Source organism: Halichoeres trimaculatus, unplaced genomic scaffold, assembly GCF_033239565.1.
Source record: "Halichoeres trimaculatus isolate MK-OKI-2021-1 unplaced genomic scaffold, fHalTri1.1 fHalTri1_scaffold_14, whole genome shotgun sequence".
Taxonomy (NCBI): Eukaryota; Metazoa; Chordata; class Actinopteri; order Labriformes; family Labridae; genus Halichoeres; species Halichoeres trimaculatus.
Genome location: NW_027437192.1, coordinates 9,978,284 through 10,005,750, shown reverse-complemented (window position 1 = coordinate 10,005,750; position 27,467 = coordinate 9,978,284). Strand labels below are relative to the sequence as shown.

General features: G+C 37.1%; 4 protein-coding genes across 5 annotated transcripts in view; 1 reads left to right on the top strand and 3 right to left on the bottom strand.

Moving 5' to 3' along the window:
* The window catches only part of samd12 (sterile alpha motif domain containing 12), a 146,815-nt gene extending 141,084 nt beyond the window's left edge, over nucleotides 1–5,731 (bottom strand). Inside the window, exon 1 of one of the 2 annotated variants that reach the window (XM_074687453.1) lies at nucleotides 5,542–5,731. In XM_074687453.1, coding sequence (XP_074543554.1) covers nucleotides 5,542–5,554 — 13 coding nt within the window. In that variant the 5' untranslated portion in view covers nucleotides 5,555–5,731. Of the gene's footprint in view, nucleotides 1–4,767; nucleotides 5,220–5,541 lie in introns of those variants that run through there. The other variant, XM_074687452.1, reaches the window with a different exon arrangement.
* Nucleotides 5,732–13,084: 7,353 nt separating this feature from the next.
* On the bottom strand, nucleotides 13,085–14,097 carry LOC141803309 (zymogen granule membrane protein 16-like). The gene is made up of 3 exons (XM_074687272.1): nucleotides 14,046–14,097; nucleotides 13,717–13,843; nucleotides 13,085–13,403 (listed from the first exon to the last, which is right to left on the bottom strand). Exons 1-3 carry the CDS (start codon nucleotides 14,095–14,097, stop codon nucleotides 13,085–13,087), a joined length of 498 nt encoding a protein of 165 aa, XP_074543373.1.
* A 5,269-nt stretch (nucleotides 14,098–19,366) lies between these two features.
* On the top strand, nucleotides 19,367–20,599 carry LOC141803308 (zymogen granule membrane protein 16-like). The gene is made up of 3 exons (XM_074687271.1): nucleotides 19,367–19,418; nucleotides 19,619–19,745; nucleotides 20,281–20,599. Exons 1-3 carry the CDS (start codon nucleotides 19,367–19,369, stop codon nucleotides 20,597–20,599), a joined length of 498 nt encoding a protein of 165 aa, XP_074543372.1.
* Nucleotides 20,600–23,908: 3,309 nt separating this feature from the next.
* Nucleotides 23,909–25,141, bottom strand: LOC141803307 (zymogen granule membrane protein 16-like). Its single transcript, XM_074687270.1, has 3 exons — nucleotides 25,090–25,141; nucleotides 24,770–24,896; nucleotides 23,909–24,227 (listed from the first exon to the last, which is right to left on the bottom strand). Exons 1-3 carry the CDS (start codon nucleotides 25,139–25,141, stop codon nucleotides 23,909–23,911), a joined length of 498 nt encoding a protein of 165 aa, XP_074543371.1.
* Between the last annotated feature and the right edge of the window lie 2,326 nt (nucleotides 25,142–27,467).

Genomic DNA, 27,467 nt, shown 5'->3' with positions numbered 1-27,467 from the left:
GTCTTAAACTACAGACATATTTTTAAAAAGATCAAATAAAGACAAATCATTAGACAAAAGAAAATGAGTGATACCTGGACTTGACAGTTTGTCTGAGATGCTCTTTAGAAAGGGATTCAAAAAGTCCTTGAAAGAAAAAGAAGAGACTCCACGGCACTCCTTAAATACTATTAAAATGCCTTTATTTTATCAGCATTGTCATGTAGACCTTAAAAACAAACATTAACACGTTTCGGCATCAAGCCTTCATCTGTTTGCATGACTTCCTGATGAAGGCTTGATGCTGAGACACGTCAAAGTTTGTTTTTAAGATGTACATGACCATGCTGTTAAAAAAAGGCATTTTTATACTTCTTGAAGAGTGTCTTGGAGTCTCTTCTTTTTGTTTAAAAGACAAATCATTGTTGGATGAACTCACATTTTTTGTTCCAGGATTGTACAACAGCGGATTATTATTCTACCAAATGATAACATTAGGACTACAAAACGAACAAAAAAAACACCTCCAACTATTGGTCCAAGATGCTCATGATGTACCTAACTCCTAAAATCTTATCTTGAAAGACAACTGTGCCAAGAAAGTCTCATCTTTACTAGGTGAAATAAGTATTTATGAGCCTTTCATTTACAGCCAAGGCTCAAAAGCCAGGACCTGCATTAAGATACAAAGAAAAAACCATGATGCAGCTTAAAGAGATTTTCTTGAAATTAAACCATCAGGATTGAAGTAAAGCTTTGAAGAACTTGAGCTTTGCATCTTGAATTTTTCAAGCCCTTCTGAGTGAAAGTGCCTTCCAAAATAAAGCTCAAAGGCAGTGCGGCACACTCCAAAGTGCTACTTTCTCAGGGCTTATTGTCTTCTCATGTGTCATAAATTCTTAAATACTTGACCTATATTCTGTGTCTCGGAGCAGTTGGTGGAGCAGCGGAACAGAGAAAACAGTGACTCTGCAGGGTTTGTTGTGATTTCTCTCAAGAGTCACATCTGAAACAAGGAGCGATGGAGCTGCAGTGAGCTCTGTCCGACCCGCAGGGACAGCTTTGCCTCTCGCACGGGGAAAATAAACAAAAGCAGTTTTAATTGGATTCAGGACTTTTTAGCTTACAGAGGCAAATTTAGAACAGTGATAATGTGTAGCATGAAAACCCATTATTTGGCATAATCTGAGAGGGGAGGTGATAAAAAAGCAACAAAGGAGGATGATACTTAAAGGCTTACATGTGGATGTAACATAAACAGCTTGTGACAGTTCACGACATTCAAATGAATTTTGTCTTTTTCACTTTATATCAGCTCACTCTCCTCTCTGGGGCTGAGCATTATCCCAGTCTTCATGGAGAAACTATTTCAAAGTATATTGTGTTTCAGTCTCAGACTCCACTGGATGCTTTTTTCCTGCTTCTGCAAAATCCAATCTGACCTTGAATGTTGAGAGGAGCAGGGTGTTTTTTTGTAGTTTCTCTCTTTAATTCTGGCAGACACATTACTTATAGCAGCTTCAGCGGACGAGGACGTGACTCATAACTCATGTCTCGCAGTGACACAAGTCAGTGAATCACGAGCGAATGCACCGAGTCGTCTTATAGCTGCCTGAGCTGCTCAAATCACAAGTTATATATCAATGCTGAGTTTCTTTTGCAGCAGAGATGAAAAGAAAAAGATTTCAAGGCCTCTGTAAGCAGTTTTTGGCTGGTTATGAAACAGACTGGAGTTATAAATGATGCCTTTTTATGAGCTACAATAAAGATCATAAACATAAAGACTGAATGTTCTGTTAAGTTATTTATAATTTCTAAAACCCTTGGCTGAGGTTGATGTAAGTCAAACTGATCCACTAAACACGACCAAAACAGCATTTTTATATTAATTTAGTGTTGAAAATTGGGTTACACATTGAAGTGCCTTAACAAATATTGTTAAGATAAACATCATCAACATATACAAAATTCAAAGGACACTTGTCCAGTGGGTGCGCCAAAATCAACACAAACTGGAAGTCACTTACAGGAGTCTTAAGCTCAAACTGCAGTGAAAAGATAAGAAAACAACTAAATTACACACAAAATTTTGTGAAACAGAGTTTGCCTTTTCTGTTTTAAATTATATTATTGTTTTTAGTAAAGTGCAGGTAGTTTTGATGTGATGTTTATTCTTTAGCTTCTTTTAATGAAATCCAGTGTTAAAGGGGATGATGACTGCATTTCCCATGAGCACTATCACCCATTGAAGATGTGGCTCAGATAAAGCATGCATTAGTCGTTGAATTAAATGAATAGACTACAGTTCTTTTTTATTTGAAGTTAAGTTTTTGCATAATGCAGAGTGATGAGGTTTTGATGTGTTGCTACGTGGAATTTTAAACTGTAACGTAACAAAAACAAAACTTTGCTAACTTTGATTTCCAACGTTCCTTAGCTTATGAAGGCCGAACAGATTTATTTGTTTCTTTATCTGACTATAGACTTTCAAACATATAGATAGAACATATTAGGGCTGGGTATTGCTAAGAACCTCACGATTCAATTCGATTTTGATTCTTTAGGTTGCGGTTCGTTCAATGTTGATTTGATTCGATATTGATTTAAATGCTTCGATTATCGATTTTTATGACCCATGTGAACATATGTGGTATGTTACCTCACCTTTTGGAGCAATAAAACAACCCAAACATCAGACTTTAAAGCTGAAGGACCTAGCTTTATGCTGCTGCTGCTGCTTTGGCTGCCATTTTTTTTGTTGTTTGGTCTCTCATTCACACAATGCGAATAACACGCACACTCTCCCCATTTGTCAGGAAGATGAATGGATTCAGAGGATTTGCTGAATCAATATTGAAGTGGGCGAGTCAATATTTTGATGCATCTATTCATCAATATTTTTACCCATCCCTAGAACATATAGACATATAGACTCCACTACGACATTTGTCAGGGCCTTACAAATTCTGACTCACTCATGTGATCGGCACCACTGATTGGACAAACTTCTCATCTTATTAACTACTATACCTGTTTTGTTTTTTTTAACCAGGCTGTTAATATGTTTTTAAAAACTGTTAAAACCTGTTTTTTTTGTTTGTTTGATCATTTGTTGTTTTTGTTTATCTTTGGGCTTGGTGTATATATGGTCTTTCAATCTTTCCGTAGAAAGACTCAAGCAGACAGTCAATGAACTGCAACTTTTAGCCTTCATTTTCAACTTACTTATACTCGTTTTTCATAGTTTTATATGTATATTTTTATGTTTAGTCAAATGTTAATAATTACTACTTTCAAATAACATCTCTTCTGTTTGTCCTGTAACAATACACCATTTTTCTTAGGTGTAAATCAGACTTAAAAACATGACCCTGATGATAAAATTTCATGCTGCCTATGAGTAAACATGTGCTAGTAAGAAAATAAAAGATTCTTGAATTTAAATCTTTAATATTTCTGTCACTTCATTGAGAATTCTGTTGTCAGCTGTACTATGACTAAGTAAGCCTGTTAGCATTGATGCTAACTCTTGCATCATTTACATCCTGTTATTTTTCCATTCTAATGCTAATGACCTGCTCTATTGTTGTCAAATAAACAAACTAATGTGATTTTTATAAGTTTAATAGTAGGTTCATCCCATTTTCTTTGATGTGATCCTGATATAGTTCTGGGAGATGATAATGCTGTAAGATAGTCACACAGTTAAAATGATGAAGTCTCATTATTGTGGATTTTAACGGGTTCCAAGAAGATAAAAACAGATTCTGTAACCATTTCATCTAGCAAGATGACACACTTTCACCATCCACCTGTTGTGTTTTTGATCTACTGCTGAAAAAGACAATAAATGAAATGAAAAAAAAAAAATTAAACTGCATAACGGATAATCTGCCCAGCTCTGGAACTAAGTGAGCATCTCACACTCGCCTCTAAATTCACTCCCTTTGTGAAGAAAATCTCAAGAGATGCATGAATGAAAGTTAACAGGCAGATATGATGGGAGGCTGGCAGCGTAAGAGCTGCTGTAAAGCTGTTTCATTTGAGACATATTTCAAAGCTTCCAGACAGCCGTCATAGCACGTGTACACCTGTAGGTCAGCTGACAGCAACATAAAGAGACGGCAACCCAAGAGAACAACTTGTACAAGACAGTTTTTGAGCTCAGAAAGAGCACAAACAGAGCTGTTTTTTTTGTCAGACTGAGGGCTTGAGAGCTCCAGGGAAGCTCGCAAGACTTCCAATTTTTCTTATCTTTCTCTGCTGTGATTTATAGCCTGGTGCGAGAAGAATGAGTGCTGCATTTAAAGTGTCCAAGCCCCTCTTCTCCATACAAATCCTGCACTGAAATCAGTACGGGAGGAATTAATATTTGCAAAACACAAGACTGCTGTTTCACACAAGTCTGTTTTTGGGTTAATACGGGAGAACATGAGAAGTCATGCAGCAAAAACCACGAACACTGCTTGACATGCAGCTCTTTTTTATGCCATCAATTCCACAACAGCCAAATATTGACTTGCAAATACAACATGTTCCCCCCAGCAATAAGAGTCCACTTTAATGAATCTCAGAAAAGGAGCAGGAGGTGTCACAGAGCAGGATCATGCAGATCAGCTGTCCTGTTAAGGCTGCCAGAGATGCAAAACCTGATCTCAGGTAGGTATGCAGGAGTGGCACATCCTCATACTCGTCATACTTGCAGGGATAAACACACACAGAACTGGACTGAGCTGTGGGAGTGAAAAAGCTAGTGATGTGACACCCCTTTTGCCTCCTTTGACATACCTCTCATTGGATTCTGGATCCACAGTATGCCTCCGATAAGGTGAGGAGACTGGCCGAGCATCCCGAGTCACTGCCTGCCACTGTCACGTCCGGAGGGAGCCGCTTCACTGAGTGTTTTATTGACAATCACGCGGAGTCTTCTCGGTCCACATGCCACTCCACCTGCTGCCAGATGAGCAGCCTTAACCTGACCGGGCTTGTGGAACAGGATGAGCGCACAAACGATGCACTGTTGCGCCACAAAACTGAACAATCCGGTGAAATATCTGCAAACGACTGCGTTTATTTCACATCAAATAGCCCCTGATGGAAATCTCAGCACCTATGAGCTTAGAATCCAGAGAAAACAAAGTGCACAGTACACCGGGGATGATTATGCAAAAGAAGTCGCAGACCTGTTAACCAGTCTCGTCGACACGCGCAAACTCACGACCAAGCGCGCGCACCCCAACAACAAAAACACAGAAAGAGGCTTGCGCGTTAACACGAATCTTTATGGTTTATGAGCATGTAGGCTACCAAGGCAGCGGTGTCATTTCAATTGTCAAGAGTCAGAACAGGAGATGACCGGGACAGTGTACGTGATGCGGACAGGGCTGGAACATCACCCAATCACGGGCTCACTCAGCTGACCCGGCTGTGTCTGGGTTGAGCCATGAAACAACAAACACCTCCTTACATCATGCAACTACATGCTCTGTTACCTATGCCACGAGACATGCACGGAAACGCCACCGCGAACAGGTTAGAGAAGAGAAAAGAGAAGCGGCTCACCTTCGACAGCCATCGTGCTACTCCGCAGATTCGGGCATCACTCGCATGAGAGAGCAAGGGAAATGTAGAAAAAACTCAACGCGCTCTCATTGTACCTTGTTTAGCGTGTTATCATCACTTTGCTGCGGGCAAGCCGGAGCGCACAGCTGCTGCCTCGCCTCAAAGGATCCTGGGAAGTGTAGGCTCAGCGCTTTCTGGTAAATGAAGGCGGACGGCAAGTTTCATTAATAAGCAGAAACGGAGGAGCAGCCTCATCTATCTCACAAAATCTACCCCTCTTTGTCCTTATGTGGACAGCTCAGAGAACTCCGGAGTATAAACACAAGAAGAGAAAGACATCACCAGTTTAGACTACAAAGTGAACAAATTCAAACCTCTTTGAAAAATACTGAAGACCTTATGTGTTTCATAGTAGTTAAGTGTTCCTTTCTTGTCCAGCTGATTCACTTACAGGCTAACTTCTAACCATAGAATGACCCCAAATGAGCTCCTCTGCAATGTAGCCATACTACTTAGTGCTCCCTCTGCTGGCTGGCAGCAATAAAGGTTTTATTTGTTGGGATGTCACAAACTGCAGACAACCACTGCGCTTTGTCAAAAACAGTATATATATATATATATATATATATATATATATATATATATATATATATATATATATATATATATATATATATATATATGTGTGTGTGTGTGTGTGTGTGTGTGTGTGTGTGTGTGTGTGTGTGTGTGTGTAAGTTTTTTTTTGTATTTTTTTCAAAACAGTATTTTCCCTCCTGGTTCCTGCCACTCTCCCTTTGTTTCAACCAAACCTCCCTTTTACAGGAAAACACGAATTACAAAAAATGTTTTGTAGAGAAGTACTTCTGTACAGGGTTTTGTTAAAAAGTGGGAAAAAAAATCATTTAAAATTCTTCAAGTTTAAAAATTGTTCAAAGTTACTGTTTTTGTATCATATTGAAAAATTGGGTTCAATAACAACAAAGACAGTGTAATTTCATTTCAACAATGACTAAAGCCCAATCTACTGTACACTCTCTAATCTCTAAGTGTTGGAGCAGATCTTTTTACTATAACCTTTATCCATATATATTTCCTTTTCTCACCTTTTGTCTCCATTCTGTTTGTACATGACAGTAAGTATACAGGACAATTAACTTTGTAAGAGACTTTCTTTGATGAGAACTCAGCACCACTTCGCTGTAAAATACTTAGAGCAGGGCCACTGGTTTACCTCAGTGGTTGATTGCCCATGTACAGAGGTTATAGTCCTCAGAGCAGAGGCTTCCTACCCACAGCCCACATCATTCCCATATCTTTCTCCCATGTTTCCCACTTTTTCCACTGTCTCATCTTTTAATAAAGGTGGGACATGCACAGGAAATTAGCTTTAAAATACCTTCAGTGACAAAATTGCACTGAAGACTCATACATAATTTAATAAAAGATTAATAAAAGAAGACAGAAAAAAGGCCCTCCCATGTAGCCTACATTTTGTTATAGCACCTTTGAATGAAATCTGACCAGGGAAATGTTTTTCTCTCTACCTGTTGACAGACGGGGTAAAACAAAACTGGATCACACTTCAAGCAGTGTTCAGACAGAGTGAAAGACGTGGCTAGCAGGGGCATAAATGGAAATGAGAACCTCTATAAGTCATGGAGGAAAATTAGGGGTTTTATGTGACATTACAGACTTTTCTCTGTGATTGCTGCGCTCACAGCAAAGGCAGTTTTTCCTGAATCAGTCCTGGCTCGGGTTTACAGGGCATCAACCAGTCACTGGAGCGTGTTTATTATGGGCTGTAGTGCCAGAGCAGCAAAGATGAGCTAGAGGAAGGCAATTTCCCAATGAGAGTGCTGTAAATATATAAGTACCAATGGCTATAATGCCTGTCCAACTGAGAAGTCCAACCAATACAGAACGCAGGGGTCAGTGTTATTATCTCAAATAATAAACCTGAGGGGAAATGGATTGAAAAGTGCAGCATTATGTTTGTGTATAACATCACATTGCAGCAATATTTTGCCACATTCGAGGATACACTGAGAGAAGAGTTTTTGTACATCTCACTGCCAAAAAATATTATACTTTTTTACTTTTTTTTAAACAGCATTTGCAGTCAAAACCAAAACAACGTAATCCTTTGGACCCTTTGGATCCTTTGGCACATTTCTTTCTGTAGGGGAGTTTTGAATCCTATTGCTGGCAGTTGTCATTGGAAAACTGGACTTGATCTAACTTTGGTTGAGTAAAATGGCTAAGAGGTGGCGGAGGGCCTTTGGTCTCTTTTCTTATGGCTGTGCCTGCCCATGACTAGAATCATCCATGACCGTAATTAGGTAAAACTGGTTGGTTTGATGTCTTCGAAAGTATTTGTTATTTCAAGACTAGAGATTGTAGCTTGGACTAAACCTAACTTTACTGTGATCCAGGAAGAGGCAGCATAGCAAAGGTAGCTTCAGCTTGACCCTAGCCAAGGATTGTACCATGAGCACCAAAACATAAGGGGTGGTAGGTTGTCAGTGTTTATCTGCGACTTTTCTTTGTTACCCCACCCCCCATCCCCCCGAATATTTGTTGGTATGATCATAGACTGTATAAAAAAAATGGAAGTCATCTTGCTCGGCTTGAAGTGAGGTTGCTACAAGAACTGCTCCCTCTGGTGACTGGCTGCAGTATAGGTAAACAAAATCTGGCTCTTCAGTCATTCAAATGGGCTGTGGTCAAACTTAAAAAAACAAATGCACCTCATAGAAATGTTTCTCACGTCCAATTGTTGTGATGATTTGAAATTATCATTTGCCCGCCTTGTATTAAAGTCCTCTTTTTTTCTGAAAAGTTTTGTTTTCATTAGTTATAAGAAAACGAGGTTTTACGTCACGTTTAACGATGATTGACAGCTGCCATTCTTGAGTATTTTTTTTCAGGGATTGTAAAATATGTCAGGAGCTGAAGTCTAGAAGTGATCAGACTCTCAAAAGAAAAAAACATAATTAATATTTTTGTCACCCGGCCCCACTCAGATGCTCCCAGAATCCCTCACAGTCTTTACTGTGCAGACTCTGGCTGCACAACCACTGCCAATGGCTGCAATTGGCTTCAAAACCGTACAATGGTAAATGGCGGAGCCACGCTGTCTACTCTATATACAGTCTATGGGTACAATCAACTTGAGCTTATACTTCTGCCTTGGCTTTAACTTGTACCTCATAACAGCTTGTAATGACAGGCTTAATGTCAGTAGCTCTATTTGTTGACACTTTCATGACCCTAAAGGGGGCTTCACATCGCCACGTGGCACCGCGCCGCCTCCAGTCATTCTCATGAGGGGCGGGCGGCAGACGGCAGGCGGTTTTGGCTGCGGTGGTAGGACCCAGAAGCGGTTGCTGCCCACGTGAATGCGCACAGATTTTCCCCTGCTGTCGGAGTCCAGCGTGTTGAACTTTCTGGCGGCAGTCGCCTGGGAACAGCCAATCACATCGAGGGAAGAAGAAAACCTGGAAATAACAGGCTTCGCGGGGTAAAACAAGCAATGGAGGAGCTAATACTGCTGGTATCTGAATATCCAGAGCTCTACAATAATAATAAAATCTTTCATATGCACATTGTACAGTAAACCAAGATTATAAGGTACTACTCGGGGGTACGTGTTTTTGAGGGGGGAGGTTGTTTTCCGCTTGGAAAAACGCTCTGCCATTCATGGGCCTCCTACAGCAGAGAAGCGGTTTTCGGGACAGTTACTGCGCGGCGATGTGAAGGGGGCTTAACTCTTAATGTTATGCACTCTAAGGTATCTATCTATCTATCTATCTATCTATCTATCTATCTATCTATCTATCTATCTATTGATTTTTATGAAAATCTGAGCTAAATGTACAAATTCCAACGTGTTTTTTTAAGAGGTTAAGGAAATTTGGTCTACGGCAGCACCATGTAAGCTAGTTCTGTTAGCATCAAAGCTATCACGGACAGCAAAAAACAAAACAAAACAAAAAAACAAATAGCTTATTGTTTTCAAGAAACCAATGCAGCACATATTTAATAAACTTCACATTCTAATTGTCTGAATTCTTTATAGGAATCCAGTGGAGACATTTTGGGTTGAAGTTGAAGATAAACAACCCATTTTACTGAAGTAAATGTAGAGTAGACTGCTAGCAACGTGGCTAAGCTTTGATGTTCTGTGAGTTAGCACATAGTAAATGTTAAAACAAGCTCTTCACTCGTCACTGGGTTACTAATAGGGTGAAAACTGCTTGCTGCTGCTTTGCTTATGACCACAGGGCAGGAAGGTAAAGCAGTAAAGCCTGTCTGCTCCTCGGCTGTCAGCTTTGTGCATGTTAAATTTCTCTGCTCTCTATTGGTGCTAGCACAAAACACATGCTCATTTTTAAAGTGTGTCTAGATGTGCGTACCATAATTATCACCCCCTCAAACTGACAGTCACAGTAAAGGCTTGGAAATCCTCTTTGGTATGCTAATAGAATACTGTCAACTTGTCACCCCCTGCTAACTGTTAAAAGTAGAAACACTGTGATTACACTGTTTTAATATTCACTCAGTGTGTTATTAAGCACCCAACTTTTCTTCCTGTGTGTGAGGGATGTAAGTGGACACGCTGATCCTGCATACCAAACACAAAACCAAGGGATCTTTTATCCTTGCTTCATTGCATCAAAATTAAAGTAAACAGTGGGAAACATGCTAATATAAAGCATCTACAAGTTAGGTAACAGTAACATCTGTCGGCAGCAAAAGATAAATTAATGTGAAAGGAATTTAATTGTGGCTTTGTAATTACCTGATGACTGAAACGGTACGAGGAAACTCCTTTGTTGTTTTTGAAATACTTGCGATGCATGAGCAACAACCACCAGGTCACCCAGGCATGGCTGTTGACACGGACCTTTCAGGGTTTTCTCTGCCTTGTTCCTTGTTGAACATGTTTGTTTTGTTTTGTTTTCAGGCTTTGATTCCTGTAAACTTGTAAGAGAGCACCGTAAGCATTGTGTGCATGGTCTTGTGGTTAGCGGTTGAACGTTTTTGAAGAAGGAAATGATTGAGGTCAAAAGTTTTTCCACACTCAAGAACTCAAGAGGTTGAGAAGAAATGACGTGTGGATTTTATGAGCAAGTAGATCCCGTAAATTATGCAACAAGTTCATCATAAAAGTTAAGACTGATAACTTTAATTGTATTCATCTGTACCTGAACCTCATAAACAATCTCTGAAATGTATTAAAGCAACTTTGACAGATTTCCTGGTATCTATATAATTAATGATGCGGAGGAAGCTCATTTGAAATAACTTATGACTAAATACAGTAACAAACGTAGTTCAACTCAGCTCATAACCACTAGTAAAATCCTATCAGGGCTAGTGTTTGTAGAGGGTTGTGCCTTCATTGCAAAGGTTTTTGCCTTTTTTTTTTTCTTTTTTTTTTTTAAATTAATTTTTAACTTCATATACTACAAGATTATTATGAGATTTGAGTTGAAATGTTGCAAGGATAGGGTCACAATCTTACAGGAACAGTCATAATTTAACAAAAGGAAAGCTAAGATGAAGATGTTAAGTGAAAAATATTTTTTAAAAAATCAAAATTTTAACAAATGGAAATAAAGTGAAAATATTACCAGATTTACACCAAAGTCATGAGAATAAAGTTGTAAGGTTATAAGAAGTAAAGGCTTTATGTCAAATTAATTAAGTTGCAACGTTTCGAGAGTTAATTCAAAACGTCATAAAAATTAACTCGTAAAGTAACCAGAGGAAAGTTGTAATGTTACAAGAAGAAGGTCGTAATGTTGTAGTAGAAAGTGGTAGTGGGGCAAGAATAATGCATAAGTATTTAATCTATTATGTCATTGAGTTACTAAATAAAGTCATATATATAAATAAAGTCATATATATATATATATATATATATATATATATATATATATATATATATATATATATATATATATATATATATATATATATATATATATATATATATATATTGATAGATAGATTGATTGATATAAAACCCATTCTCATGCTTTGGTTTGTCTGTGAACTTTTTGAAGGAACAAATAAGAGCATCAAGTATCTTGTGAACTTGTACATAAATAACAAATTTTAGGTTTCTACTTTCATTGCTACACAGTTTTGGGGCTTCAAAACAAAAAGATCGCTAGCTGGGACTAATGTTGGAGTCACACAATGGAGATTTAAAATGGACTAATTCAAGGACCTCAGTGATTAATCTTGAACACTGATGGAGAGATGTGCAATGTGTGAAGGGTTTAGGGTGAGCAGAGTGTAAAAACAAATATCAGAATTTCAGAATTTGTTTCCAAACTTCAAATAACTGAAGCATCCCACTCTTAAGTGGCTTGATGAAAGGAACTGAAAAACCCGTCAGTAAAGTGTATTGAGTGCAGATTATTGGATAAATATGATTATTCAAAATGGCTAATTTTTACAAGATGTTGCTAAATTATTACTGATTAATCACTTACATGCTATCAAACTGAACTGATGACAGCTGGTATAGTCATTTGGTCCAACATCTGCTTCTTAAGGCTGCGTCACACTTTAGATAGCACCTGTAGCTGTGTGGGTAAATTAGAGGTAACCTGCATTCAATGCAATAGAAACCTTATTGAAGCAAGTTGTTTGAGAATTTAGTGGAATGGTTATGCAATTCTTGAAGCTCAAGAAAACGCCCTTGTCATCAGCCTTAAGAAGAGTACAATTCTTCACAGTCACTTGTCAATCACCAACTGACCAATAAAACATCAAGAAGACTTCCAACATCAACACACCTGAAGGTCACAATAAGAAGGGTGGGGATGCTGCAGGACACTGACCTAGAAACTGTTTCACAGTTGTGGAAAGCACTCTATTATTTAGGCCATGGGTGCTGCCAGCAAATAAAAACAAAGTATAGGTCCGAAACGCCGACCAAGCTCTGTTAGTCACCTTCTTCTCCTTATTTTCAGTGCCCCAGTCTGACGCAAGTAGCACATGCTTCCTTCACTGAAAATATTTTTATAAAGTCAAAAGACTCAAACAGTTTAAAAGAGAAAATAAAGTTTGATTATTTCTTATCTGAGCTTTTACACATTTCTTACAAGTATAAACAATCATCTGAGAAAAAATCAACAAAAGAAGAATGAGCAAGCAAGACACCTGTCTTAAAAAGCTAATATGTTGATCATTTCTATGTGATAGCATTTCTGTTGGGTGCTTTAAGTTCCTTCATAAGGTTCAGAGGGCAACAACGTTGAGGTTTGTTAATGCTTTGCTACAGTGTAAGTCACTAAATAATGACCTGTGCTACTTCACATTGTTTCACAAATACAGAGTTTAAAGTGCTCTGGTACAGATATAGGTTAAGTCCTCTCAACTCAACTATCCTTGGAGCAAATCAAAAGAAAAAAAACAATCAAGAGTCAGAATTTTCAGTGACATTCATTTTCATTTTACAAACATTTAAGTTTTGCGACAAAAAAGTGCTGACTGCAGTGCCCGAGGCATACCACTCTCCTCCTCAATGCAAGGCAATTCTGTCAGGATAAGTGATGCCCCAGTGAGCTTGGAGGGAGGTGATGCCTCCGCTATACCGTCCGCTGATGAAGCGCAGCTCAGCCATTGGGTGTTCGGGGTACATGTTGAAGGATATCCCTGAAGGCTGGCCTGCTTGCAGAGTGCGCCCCTTGCTAGTGGTGAACACCACTGACTGCAAGTAGTGGGCGTACTTCCCAGAGATCTGGATGATGGCTTCATCAGCCTGCAGCTCAATCTCCTGTTGGTCACCATGGGTGTACCCAACAACTGGGGACCAGACGAAGCCATATTTGATTTGGAAGCTGAAGAGGGAGAGTAATAAAGAATGGACTTTATAAAGGAGAAGAAAACACAATCCAACAAAACGTGAGTGATTCAACAAGTGGTCAGTATTTCCTCTGTGTTCACAGTCTGCTCTGCTAATGATGCTGAAAAATTGTTGATTTTATGGACTTGAAAATTAAAGTTAAAATTAAAGTTCCTGCCTTGACCAGCTTGGGGAACGAAAAGAATAACAAAGTAACAAAACACAATATTTTAGCTTACTTACATACTCATGATTTGATTATCAAAGTCTTTGGTGGTGAGAACAGTTGAGATCTGTTTGACTCTTACCCGTAGATGTAGCTGTTGTACCCCTCCCATACTCTGACAGCTGTGATTCTGCCTTCTCCAATCAGTCTGTATGGATTACCAGATCCTGAACCAATGCTCTGGGAGAAGGAGTAGTACTGGTCCTGGACTGTGAACGCAAGAGATGAGTCGTATCATTCAGACAGAAAACAATAAAAGTATCATCTTTTAGCTTTACTTTTCATCTGATACAGAATATCACCAATGTAACTCAAATTTTAATTTAACATACATGTGTTTCTGTTTTATGTAAAAATCACAGTTAAATAGTAAGAATAAAAATAATGTTTAGCTTCAAACTTAAATCTTACCATCAGCCAGCACACAGGCAGAGAGCAGAGCAGCAAGGATGATGTAATGCATTCTGTGGGACAGATAATAAAAAATAAAAACACACATTGATGAATTTATTTCTCACCGAGAATTATTAATGAATTGCACAGGAAGAAAATTGAAGTCTCACCTTGTGCTATTTTATTTAATTTAAGATGACCAAGAAATACCTTTAAAAAGCAGAACAGATGAGTATTATATCAGAATATTTTATATATATATATATATATATTTTTTTTACAATAAAATTTGTATCGTTAAAGCTATTGCTCTTCATTGTCCATGTTTGTAATGTCTAAGTATAATTTGTACAGATGTCATATTCACAATAGAAACAATGTTAACAATCTATTCTTACAGTTAACACGATATATATAAATAAATAAATAAATAAATAAATATATATATATATATATATATATATATATATATATATATATATATATATATATATATATATATATATATATATATATATATATATAAACTTAAAGCCCTTGAGTAATAATAACATTGCATTCATCAATTTTCTTACATCATTTGCCAAACAACCCAATTGACTTTAAGTGTAAACCATTAAGCCTGAACACTCACAGATCAGGGTTCAAAGAGTGCAGTAAGATCCTCCACGCTTTAGTTCCCTCAGTAAGCAGCTTGAATCTCTTCCTGTGTGTGCAGCATCAGGTCTTTTATACCAGTGCATTGCATCCTGGGTGGATATTTAAGTGCCACACATGCAGAATACCAGTTGGTTGAGATCGATTCAGGAAACAGTGTTAAACGCAAAGGTGTTTTTTCTGGCACGTCCAGGTGTGTTTTATTAGAAGGTGCGTCATTAACCTGTCATTACATATCAATCACACTAAGGTGACAAAAGGAGGAAAGAATTTCCATCTATCCGTCCTTAAGTGCTTTTATAAGAAGGAAAACCAGCTGTTTTATTGGAAAGGCTAGAATAAAATATCATTTCCTGATTGAAATTGATCAGTCTTAAACTTGAGGTCCAAATGAAGTTCTGACCTGTTATTGCTAGCACATGAGCATGCAACAAAACAAAATTGCAATTTGCAAACCAAAAAAAGGAAAATCTAATTTAAACAGACATTTAACAAATCACATAATGTATTATTTATTTTATTTTATTTTAATTAAACCTTTTAATATTTACCCAGATAAAAGACCCAATGAGACTTTTACAAGGGCTACCTGGCCAAGACGTCAGCATCACACAACATTAGCCCTCCCTTTTTTTGTTTTTTACCATTTATAAAGATTTAAAAGCTGTAAGTAGTACAAATAATACAGGAATAAATATAGAATGTTTTTGTACATCGTTTGACCTGTGATTACAAGCAGGTAGGTCAGAAAATGTTACATCAATGCACAAGATTGTAAGGGTGACATTATTTTCTTGAGATGGCTTTGCATCAACATGACAGCAGCTACAGAAACCACCTGTAAGACAGAGATGGCAATAAATGATGTAGAAATACTCTGTTACTGTACTTAAGTAGATTCTTCAGGTAGAAGTGTTTATTTATCCCTGGGGACTTTTTACTTTTACTCAGTTATATTTTCGCACCATGACACCAATGCACATTAACTGTTTTGGGTTTTGACAGACGCAGGAGGAAACACTGCGTGGTGTGTGTGTGTCAGAGCAGGTCTGCCACTCCGCCCACGAATGCTTGAGCAACTTCACAAAATGGACAATGGCGAGGGTCCCACACAGTCACAGGAGCATCACCCATTGGCTAGAGAAGCTTGGTTATTTTCATCTGTAGTCCCTGGGTGTTTCACTCACACTGACACAACACCCGTACAGTGAGAAAAAAATGTTGCCTGATGTACCATTAAAAAATAGTGCTATGAAAAAGGCTGATCAAGAGTTGGGCCGATGAGCATGATTTGTGACACCATAGTTTAGAGCAGAGGGAGCCAACATGCGGCTCGTGAGCCGCATGTGGCTCTTTGCCTTTCGGCTCTTCGATCCATTCCTAAAATATATATATATAAATATATATTTAGTTATGAGTAGTGTGGTGCTGATCAATCTAAAATATTGATATACTGATGCCAACGTTGGGATCGGTATTGATCAATACTCAGGTGATGAGATTGATACTTTAGTTTTAGTTTCTCTTCTCTACATGTGCTCTTCTCAATCGCTCATGTGCTCATAGATAGATAGATAGATAGATAGATAGATAGATAGATAGATAGATAGATAGATAGATAGATAGATAGATAGATAGATAGATAGATAGATAGATAGATAGATAGAAATGTATTGCTTTTCATTTTATATCATTTTGTTTATGTGTGAGAGGAAGTTTGTTTGCCAGACCATGTATGTGATGTGGCTGTAGTACCACAGTATTTGTGGCTCTTGGTCTCTGACTGGTTGGCCACACCTGGTTTAGAAGCTAATCCTGGTCATATTCTCTAAACAGCCGAGTAAGAACAAAATTCACCCCTCGGTACAGTGTGTGCTGATAGTGAAATTTGTAAACTAGATGGGAAACTACTGCTTTTTTTGGCTTGGTGTGGCTGTGACTTCCGGAGCCAGTCTCAGACGGACACTCAAGAAACAGCAGAACTTAACACTTCTGCATTGTCTCATATTTTTTACATTGGAGGTTGCGGCTTGGTCCAAAGTCAGGTTTATCCAAAATATGTCTGATTTGTTTTCACGAAAACAAAACCCTTTCTGTTTCATTCAGTACAACAGTTTGCTGGGCTTGTTTTCTGACATGATTGAAGGTATATTTCATAACCAGTGATTACATAAACTCCTGTTCAGTTCAAAGTGATGCGTCAGAGGTCTATCATTTTAATCCTGGTCCTCGTCTTTGCCAAGAACAACAAGACTCAGCTATTTAATAGAAAACAAAATTTGAATGGGTGCTTCCATTAGCATAAAGAAACCCAAAGAAAAGTCTTTACAAACTAATAACTTAGTGAGGAAAAAAAATAATTAAGGTTGCTTAGAGTGGGAGGCTACATAGAGGTGTCGACAGTGGTGTAAAGGATTTAAGTAAAGTACTTAGTAACAGTGCGTATTTATACTTTACCTCAGTCTCTGTATTCATTGCATCTTTCACTTTTACTTCAATACATAAAAAATCACATACTTTTACTCCTCTACATTTACACTGTCACTGTTGTTACTCACTACAAAATAAAATGTAAATATGTGCCCCATTATGTATGGATTATAGGGACCATGGGATCTTGCACAAATAACTGACACTCTCATATTAAGCTGAGACTTATCTGAGCTATTTTTTGAAGCAGTGTAAGTCTGTTTTTTTTGGCCTGGTGTGTACTTGATCGCTGGTCTTTCTGCTGCCAGCCTAAAGCACACATTTGATGAACTTTAACTTTTGGCACTTCCCCACAGGCTTCATTTTTTAAAAACAAATGTTGCCCCTTGGGAGAGACACTCCACCACCCTGACCAAATCGTGCTCACGGTACATCATTAAACGTGATCCCTGTCATGTAAAACTGATAACACATTTCAGAATTATCAAAACGAAGTTCATTTTTCCAGGAAGTTTTCAGAAACGCTCAAGCAGAGAGACAACTGGATGATGTGAGGCACGTTAATATAACCTCACCATCAGAAGGTGGTATTTATATATATTTTTATATTAGTGAGCCTTCATTATTATGAGTTTTAATTTATAATAGCTTTCATTTACCCATCTACAGCTGCCAGGGCTTAAACAGTGATATGATGGTAATCTTTTTTTTTTTTTTTTTTGAAGTGTCATTCATCAAACGGATAATTTAGAAATAAGGTTGCAGTGTGTCTTATATAAATAATGCAGTTTTACATAAATTCTATTTTATTTTTTACATCCTATTTATTTTCAATGTTATATTTACTTTTACAGGGCTGTGAAGAGCAGGATTGATTGTCACAGTTTCCCCCCACTTTGTATTAATGTTTGGTTCAGTGGGCTATGTGCAATAGAGTTCATGTCTGCTCACTCAGACACTTGAAGTTTTAAAGTAATATTCTCTTTCTCTTTAAAGTAAGATTCTCTTTGATTTGCTAATTTAATCTGCTTGAGCTGCATTTCTGTGTGAGAGATAAATCTTTTATTCAACATAAATATTTTCAGCAAATGAAACAATATGCTACTTGCATCAGACTGGAACAACGGACTTAAAACAGTGACTGAAAGTTGACTAACAGGTCCTGGCATGGCGTCTCTACTGCGCAGAATCTGCTACAATGATGGCGCCTGTGACGGGGGTAATTTTGGCTTCAAAACCGTACAATGATAAATGGCGGAGCCACACTGTTCACTCTATATACAGTCTATGGTAATAACACATGCAATACTTTCTGTACATTTTAAGAAATGCCTGTATTGATTGGTTATTCCTGTTTTTTGGGTTTTGCAGTCACATTTCTGTTGTGTTGCATGCACATGTAAGTTATAACAGGTTTGAGCTTCAAGTTTAAAACCAATCAAATTCAATCTGTAAATGATATTTTGATCTAACCTTGTTCAATGAAACAAGTAAATTAAAAAATCAATTTACAAAAAAAATAAATAAATAAAAAACAACACAAAAAAAACCAGAGGGAAATTCTTCACTTCTTTTGTCTCCTCATTGTGACTGACCGATAATGACATAACTTCTGATTCATCACACTGTGATGACCCAGGAAAACCCCTTTTTTCGTGCCTTGCACTGTTTCCTGAACCCATCTCGACCAACAGGTACTCTTCATGGTTGGTACTTCAGGAATGTGCACAGGAATGTGTTGTGATGGTATAAAGACCTGATGCTGCACACAGAGAAAAAGATTCAAGCCACTTACAAGGAAACTGAAGGACTTCACTGCACTCTTTGAACCCTGATCTGTAAGTACTTTGGCTTAATGGTTTACACTTAGAGATAATTGAGTTGTTTGGCAAATAACCTGAGATAATTGATGAATATAAGTCCTTAAACAAATATTTTTTTTTTTTTTAAAAAGCTACGATGTAAGTCATAAGAATATTTTTTTTAATGTAGCTTTTATGATAGATCAAATATTATCAAATATAGACAATGTGGATAACAAACAACAATAGCATTAGCAAGAAATGATCTGCATTTTAATATAATTTGACATAATAATCATTTACTTTATTGTTTAAGGTTTTCTCTTGGACATTGTGCAAGAAAAAAAAAGGCACCAGGTGAGATTCTATCCTTTTTTTAATCTTATTTATGATTAAATGCTTTGTTAGAAAAAAATCGCCAATGTGTCTTTTTATTATCTGTTTCACAGAATGCATTACATCCTCCTTGCTGCTCTGCTCTCTGCCTGTGCACTGGCTGATGGTAAGATTTCATTGTGAGTTTTACAATAATATACAAATTCATGAATGTTGAGAGACAGTTTAAGAAAAAGATGAGTATTAGTTAAATATCAGTTTCATTGATGATAATCTGTATCAGATTAAAAGTAAATCTAAAAATTTGTACTTTTTTTTCTTTTGTTTTCTGTCTGAATGATAAAAACTCATCTCTTGTGTTCACAGTCCAGACACAGTACTACTCCTTCTCCCCAGCCGTGGGTTCAGGATCTGGTCAGCCATACAGTCTGACTGGAACCGGCAGAATCACAGCTGTCAGAGTGTGGGAGCGCTACAGCAACTATATCACCGGGTAAGTGTCAAACAGATCTGAACTGTTCTCACTGTTTTCATCACACAGACTTTGATCATCAGATCATCAAATGGTAACAATTAGTTTAAGTTAGCAGGGGGTTATATCCTTTGAATGCAAAACAAAATATATAAACAAAATAATATATGCTACATGTTTGGATTCCTTTAAAGATTACGTTTTTGAATTAACACACAGATCTTTCCACAGCTTTTCATAGTTTTCAAAAAATTAAACTCATTGGGAGTGAATAAGGGACTACTTTCAGCTGTGGATTGATTCATTTTAATCAGTTTCTCATTTGTATGGTCTGAGAAGATGGTTTTCCTGTGGACTCTGTTTTGAAGGTTTCACTTTCTTCTAGTCTGTATAACCAACAATAATAAAAAGCCATTAGCAGAGCAGACCGTAAACACAGAGGAAGTACTGACCATTTGTCAAAATGCGCAAGAAGTCACTCATTATTGTTGGATTGTGTTTTCACTGATTCTTTCCTTTAAAAAAAAGTCAATTATTTATTTCTCTTCCTTCTCAGTTTTCAATTCCGCTATGGCCTAGTCTGGTCTCCAATTGCTGGATACAGCAGTGGTGATCTACAAGAGATTGAGCTGCATGACGATGAATTCATTTGGCAGATCTCTGGGAAGTACTCCCACTACTTGCAGTCAGTGGTGTTCACCACTAGCAAGGGGCGCACTCTGCGAGCAGGCCAGCCTTCAGGGAGATCCTTCAACATGTACCCCCAACACCCAATGGCTGAGCTGCGCTTCATCAGTGGACGCTTTCATGGAGCCATCACCTCCCTCCAAGCTCACTGGGGCATCTCTTACTCTAACAGCACTGCCTTGCACTGAGGAGAAGGAGGGCGAAAATTTAACCCCTTGTAAAATGAAAATGAACATTGCCGAAACTGTCATCTCTTGATTAAATTATTTTTATTTGGTCCAAGTACTGTGGAGTTGAGAGGACTTTCCTTTTTTACCAGAGCACTTTAAACTCTGTGTTTATGAAACAATGTGAAGTAGCACAGGTCAATATTTAGTGACTTACACTGTAGCAAAGCATTAACAAACCTAGACTTTGTTGCCCTCTGAACATTATGAAGGAACTTAAAGCATCCAACAGAAGTGTTATCACAAGCAAATTATTAATATATTTGCTTATATGACATGGAACTTGCTTGCTCCTTCTTCTCGTGTTGTTTTATCTCAAATGATTGTTTTATACTTATTGTTGAAATATGTAAAAGCTCAGATAAGAAATAAAAATCATTGATTTGCTCAATGAAACTTCTCCAGCTGTTCCTCTGTCTGTTTTTTTTTTTTGTTAAATTCTTTGACTTTACAAAAAAAATTTTCAGCGTAAGATGCTGTAGCTTACTTTCACTGATGACTGTCAACAGTACTGCTATCAACTAAAACAAATTAACCAATGGTCCCAGGTGTTTGTTGGGGTATCATTTGGAGTTATTACAGTCTAGCTTTTTTATTTTTATTTTTTTCCCCAGTTAGAGACACCTGGAGAGATCCCATCACATCAGATACAGAAGTGCTGCACTGTAACTTTGCTGATAATTTAAAGGTACAAAACTAGTTCATAAAAAATATAAAAAATACTGAAATGCACCAAACAAAATGTAATGGGCTTTAGCATCACAGTAACCACCATAGTGATGGGTTGTACAATTCACACTGTAGGGATGGATAATAGTCTCTATCTAACAGCTAACAGTCACTCAGCATAAATAACAGATTACACGGAGACACAACCAAGGTTACAATAGTTAACTAAAACAAAACTAAAAAGGAAAACTAAAATTTAAAATACATTGCAGTTAACTCAAACTAATAAAAACTAGAAAAGAAAACAAAAACGATAAGTAAACTAAAACTGTATCTTGTGTTCACAAAACTAACTGAAACTAACTAAAATGATAGACAAAATTCCCTTAGTTATAGTTTTTGACAATATTAATAGCCTTTAGGATTTTTATTAATACGACACATTTTCCCAACCAATTTTAAACAGTTTTAGGCAGTTGTCAGTGCCGCACAGCACCATCATAGCGACGTATAGGGACGTACTTGTTTACTGCACTGACTGGCTGTGCTCTGTGCTGTGATGAAACGTAGTGGAGCAATGAATCAGAGCATCTGTAATAGTTTAATTGTTACAGAGTCCAAGTTTTTATTGTATTTGAGTCTGCCTTTATTGTTACATAGTCCACATTTTTATTTATTGAAGCTCATATTATATTGTTTTTTTATAATTTATGTTAATATTATTTTATGTAATTTATGTCAACATTATTTTATATAATTTATGCTTATATTTTTTATACTAAGTTTATATTATTTTCATGTGTTTAAGGCAGCAGCCAACAGTTCGGTATCAGCATTGACTGAGCAGTGAGCACTATGTTGGACTTGAAAATAAACTGTATTACAAAACATTTACTCTGACCTTTTTGAATCCTGCACCTGGTTAATAAAGTATGAAAAACTAAACTAAACTAAAACTAAGCCTTGTTGCAAAAATCAAAACTAAATAAAAACTAGAATGCCTGCTCTAAAACTAATTAAAACTAAACTGTAATGGAAAATAAAATGTCAAAACTAACTAAAGCTAAACTATAATGACAAATCCAAAACTATTATAACCTTGGACACAACAACTACAACAACCTTTCAAAGCTCACACACTTTGCACTGAACACTTTATTTATTTTATAAAGCAAATCTGTACTCCACCATCCTGACCAAACGGTGCTGACGGTACATCATCAAACCTGATCCCTGTCATGTAAAACTGATAACACATTTCAGAATGATCAAAACAAAGTTCCTTCGTCCAGGAAGTTTTCAGAAACGCTCAAGCAGAGAGACGACTGGATGATGTGAGGCACGTTAATATAACCTCACCATCAGAAGGTGGTAATATTAGTGAGCATTCATTGTTGTGAGTTTTGTATTATGATAGCGTTCATTTACCCACTTACAGCTGCCAGTGATATGATGGTAATCTTTTTTTTTTTTGAAGTGTCATTCATCGAACGGATAATTTAGAAATAAGGTTGCAGTGTGCCTGATATAAATAATGCAGTTTTACATATGGTTTAAAATTAAATCTGTACTCTTTTCTAAAATAAATAAAGTGTTCAGTGCAAAGTGTGTGAGCTTTGAAAGGTTGTTGTAGTTGTTGTGTCTCCGTGTAATCTGTTATTTATGCTGAGTGACCGTTAGCTGTTAGATAGGGACCATCATCCATCCCTACAGTGTGAATTGTACAACCCATCACTATGGTGGTTACTGTGATGCTAAAGCCCATTACATCTTGTTTGGTGGATTTCTGTATTTTTTATGAACTAATTTTGTACCTTTGAAGCGACCAGCCTTCATCTCCTTTATTGAGGTACTAATCTGTTAATATCAACCCACATAAACAGGAAAGTCTACAGAAGCTTTTTGTGGAGCTTTAAATTATCAGTAAAATTACAGTGCAGCACTTCTGTATCTGATGTGATGGGATCTCTCCAGGTGTCTCTAACTGGGGAAAAAATAAAAATAAAAAAAGCTAGACTTTAATAACTCCAAATGATACCCCAAACAAACACCTGGGACCAGTGGTCAATTTGTTTTAGTTGATAGCAGTACTGTTGACAGTCAGCAGTGAAAGTAAGCTACAGCATCTTACGCTGAAAATATTTTTGTTAAGTCAAAGGATTTATCAAAAACACACAGAAAAACAGCTGGAGAAGTTTCATTGAGCAAATCAATGATTTTTATTTCTTATCTGAGCTTGTACTTATCATTTGAGATATAACAACATGAGAAGAAGGAGCAAGCAAGTTCCATGCAATTAAAGCAAATATATTAATCATTTACATGTGATAACATTTCTGTTGGATGCTTTAAGTTCCTTCATGATGTTAAGAGGGCAACAAGCGCTAGGTTTGTTAATGCTTTGCTACAGTGTAAGTCACTAAATATTGACCTGTGCTACTTCACATTGTTTCATAAATACAGAGTTTAAAGTGCTCTGGTAAAAAAGGAAAGTCCTCTCAACTCCAGAGTACCAAATAAAAATAAATTAATCAAGAGATGACAGTTTCAGCAACATTCATTTTCATTTTACAAGGGGTTTAATTTTCGCTCTTCTTCTCCTCAGTGCAAGGCAGTGTTGTTAGGGTAAGAGATGCCCCAGTGAGCTTGGAGGGAGGTGATGGCTCCATGGAAGCGTCCACTGATGAAGCGCAGCTCAGCCATTGGGTGTTGGGGGTACATGTTGAAGGATCTCCCTGATGGCTGGCCTGCTCGCAGAGTGCGCCCCTTGTTGGTGGTGAACACCACTGACTGCAAGTAGCGGGCGTACTTCCCAGAGATCTGCCAAATGAATTCATCGTCATGCAGCTCAATCTCCTGTAGGTCACCAGTTCTGTATCCAGCAATTGGAGACCAGACTAGGCCATAGCGGACTTGGAAACTGAGGAGGAAGAGAAATAAATAATTGACTTTTTTTAAAGGAAAGAATCAGTGAAAACACAATCCAACAAAACATGAGTGACTACTTGAGCGTTTCAACAAGTGATCAGTACTTCCTCTGTGTTTACGGTCCGCTCTGCTCATGGCCTTTTATTATTGTTGGTTATACAGACTAGATGAAAGTGAAACCTTCAAAACAGAGTCCACAGGAAAACCATCTTCCCAGACCATACAGATGAGAAACTGACTAAAATGAATCAATCTGCAGCTGAAAGTAGTCCTTTGTTCACTCCCAATGAGTTTAATTTGCTGAAAACTATGAAAAGCTGTGGAAAGATCTGTGTGTTAATTTAAAAACGTAATCTTTTAAGGAATCCAAACATGTAACATATATTGTTTTGTTTATATATTTTGTTTTATATCCAAAGGAGACCCTAAACCCCCCCACTAAACTAAAACAATTGTTACCATTTGATGATCTGATGATCAAAGTCTGTGTGATGAAAACAGTGTGATAGAAGTTGAAATCTGTTTGACACTTACCCGTAGATAACGTAGCTGTAGCGCTCCCACACTCTGACAGCTGTGATTCTGCCGGTTCCAGTCAGACTGTATGGCTGACCAGATCCTGAACCCACGGCTGGGGAGAATGAGTAGAACTGTGTCTGGACTGTGAACACAAGAGATGAGTTTTTATCATTCAGACAGAAAACAAAGAAAAAAAAATGTTAAGATTTACTTTTCATCTGATACAGATTATCATCAATAAAACTGATATTTAACTAATACTCATCTTTTTCTTAAACTGTCTCTAAACATTCATAAGTTTGTGTATTATTGTAAAACTCTCAATGAAGTCTTACCATCAGCCAGTGCACAGGCAGAGAGCAGAGCAGCAAGGTGGATGTAATGCATTCTGTGAAACAGATAATGAAAACACACATTGGCGATTTTTTTCTAACAGAGCATTTAATCAGAAATACGATAAAAAAAGGATAGAATCTCACCTGGTGCCTTTTTTTTCTTGCACAATGTCCAAGAGAAAACCTTAAACAATAAAGTAAATGATTATTATGTCAAATTATATTAAAATGCAGATCATTTCTTGCTAATGCTATTGTTCTTTGTTATCCACATTGTCTATATTTGATAATATTTGATCTATCATAAAAGCTACATTAAAAAAATATTCTTATGACTTACATCGTAGCTTTTTAAAAAAAAAATATTTATTTAAGGACTTATATTCATCAATTATCTCTGGTTATTTGCCAAACAACTCAATTATCTCTAAGTGTAAACCATTAAGCCCAAGTACTTACAGATCAGGGTTCAAAGAGTGCAGTGAAGTCCTTCAGTTTCCTTGTAAGTGGCTTGAATCTCTTTCTCTGTGTGCAGCATCAGGTCTTTATACCATCACAACACATTCCTGTGCACATTTCTGAAGTATCAACCATGAAGAGTACCTGTTGGTAATGGGTTCAGGAAACAGTAAAAGGCACAAACAAAGGGGTTATCCTGGCTCATCACAGTGTGATAAATCAGAAGTTACGTCATTATCGGTCAGTCACAATGAGGAGACAAAAGAGGTGAAGAATTTCCTTCTTCTTCCTTTTTTTTTTAAGTGTTTTTTTTTTTTAATTGATTTTTTAATTTGCTTGTTTCATTGAACAAGGTTGAATCAAAATATAATTTACAGATTGAATTAAATCGGTTTTAAACTTGAAGCTCAAACCTGTTATAACTTACATGTGCATGCAACACAACAGAAATGTGACTGCAAAACCCCAAAAACAGGAATAACCAATCAATACAGGCATTTCTTAAAATGTACAGAAAGTATTGCATGTGTTATTACAATAGACTGTATATAGAGTGAACAGTGTGGCTCCGTCATTTATCATTGTACGGTTTTGAAGCCAAAATATTCCCGTCACAGGCGCCACCATTGTAACAGTTTGGAGCTAGTTTCTGCGCAGTAGAGACGATGAGGGATTCTGGGAGAATCTGAGTGGAGCCGGGTGACAAAAATGATATTTTTTTTTCTCTTTCGAGAGTCTAATCACTTCTTGACTCTACCTCCCAACATATTTTACAATCCCTGAAAAAAATACACGAGAACGGCATCTGTCAATCGTTGTTAAATGTGACAAAAAGCCTCGTTTTTTGACCTCGTATAACTAATGAAAATGAAGCTTTTCAGAAAAAAGAAGACTTGGATACAAGACAGCCAAATGATATCTTCAAATCACCACAACAGTCAGACGTGAGAAACATTTCTACGAGGTGTATTCATTTTTTAAAGTTTGACCACAGCCCATCTGGAATGACTGGAAAGCCAAATTTTCGAACGCATACTGCAGCCGGTCACCAGGTGGAGCAGATTTTGTGGCGACCTCACTTCGAGCCATGCAAGTGGACATCCATTTTTTTTTTAAGTCTTACACAAAGATTTCAAAGTAAATATGCTTTTTAATGCTGTAAATGTTACCTAACCCAACATCTTGATCAATGGATGAGTCATTTTAATTGCCGACAGTACTGTTGATAGCCAACAGTGAAAGTAAACTTAGCATCTCACTTACTTCTCTGATAAATGAGTGAACTCCAGCATGCCTTGCAACGCCAGGCCAGGACCTGTTAGTAAACTTTCAGTCACTGTTTTAAGTCCAGTGTTCCAGTCTGATGCAAGTAGCATAATGTTTCATTTTCTGAAACTATTCATGTAAAGGAAAAGATTTATCTCTCACACAGAAATGCAGCTCAAGCAGTTTTAATGAGCAAATCAATAATTTTTATTTCTTATCTGAGCTATTACACTTTTCTAACCAGTATAGAACAATCATTTGGGAAAATAGCATCCAAAGAAGAAGAATGAGCATGCAAGTTACATGTCTAAAAATGCTAATATGTTGATCATTTCTATGTGATAGCATTTCTTTGGGATTTGGAAGTTCCTTCATAACATTAAGAGGGCAACAAAGTCTAGGTTTATTAATGCTTTGCTACAGTGTAAGTCACTAAACAATGACCTGTACTACTTCACATTGTTTCACAAATACAAAGTTTTGAATTGTTTTGGTACAGGAAAGGAAAGTCCTTCCAACTCAACAATACTTGGAAAAAAAAATAATCAAAAGACGATAGTTTCAGCAACATTCATTTTCATTTTACAGACAGTAAAGTTTTGCGACATCAAAGTGCTGACTGCAACGCCTCAGGCATACCGCTCCCCTTCTCC

What these genes read in the sequence shown, in the direction of transcription:
- LOC141803307 (XM_074687270.1), bottom strand. Translation starts at nt 25,141, where the DNA reads ATGCATTACATCCACCTTGCTGCTCTGCTCTCTGCCTGTGCACTGGCT. An exon ending in TGCCTGTGCACTGGCTGATG is followed by an intron (nt 24,897 to 25,089) that starts GTAAGACTTCAT and finishes TTGTGTTCACAG; the next exon opens with TCCAGACACAGTTCTACTCA. An exon ending in TACAGCTACGTTATCTACGG is followed by an intron (nt 24,228 to 24,769) that starts GTAAGTGTCAAA and finishes CTTCCTCCTCAG; the next exon opens with TTTCCAAGTCCGCTATGGCC.
- LOC141803308 (XM_074687271.1), top strand. Translation starts at nt 19,367, where the DNA reads ATGCATTACATCCTCCTTGCTGCTCTGCTCTCTGCCTGTGCACTGGCT. An exon ending in TGCCTGTGCACTGGCTGATG is followed by an intron (nt 19,419 to 19,618) that starts GTAAGATTTCAT and finishes TTGTGTTCACAG; the next exon opens with TCCAGACACAGTACTACTCC. An exon ending in TACAGCAACTATATCACCGG is followed by an intron (nt 19,746 to 20,280) that starts GTAAGTGTCAAA and finishes CTTCCTTCTCAG; the next exon opens with TTTTCAATTCCGCTATGGCC.
- LOC141803309 (XM_074687272.1), bottom strand. Translation starts at nt 14,097, where the DNA reads ATGCATTACATCATCCTTGCTGCTCTGCTCTCTGCCTGTGTGCTGGCT. An exon ending in TGCCTGTGTGCTGGCTGATG is followed by an intron (nt 13,844 to 14,045) that starts GTAAGATTTAAG and finishes TTGCGTTCACAG; the next exon opens with TCCAGGACCAGTACTACTCC. An exon ending in TACAACAGCTACATCTACGG is followed by an intron (nt 13,404 to 13,716) that starts GTAAGAGTCAAA and finishes CTCCCTCTTCAG; the next exon opens with CTTCCAAATCAAATATGGCT.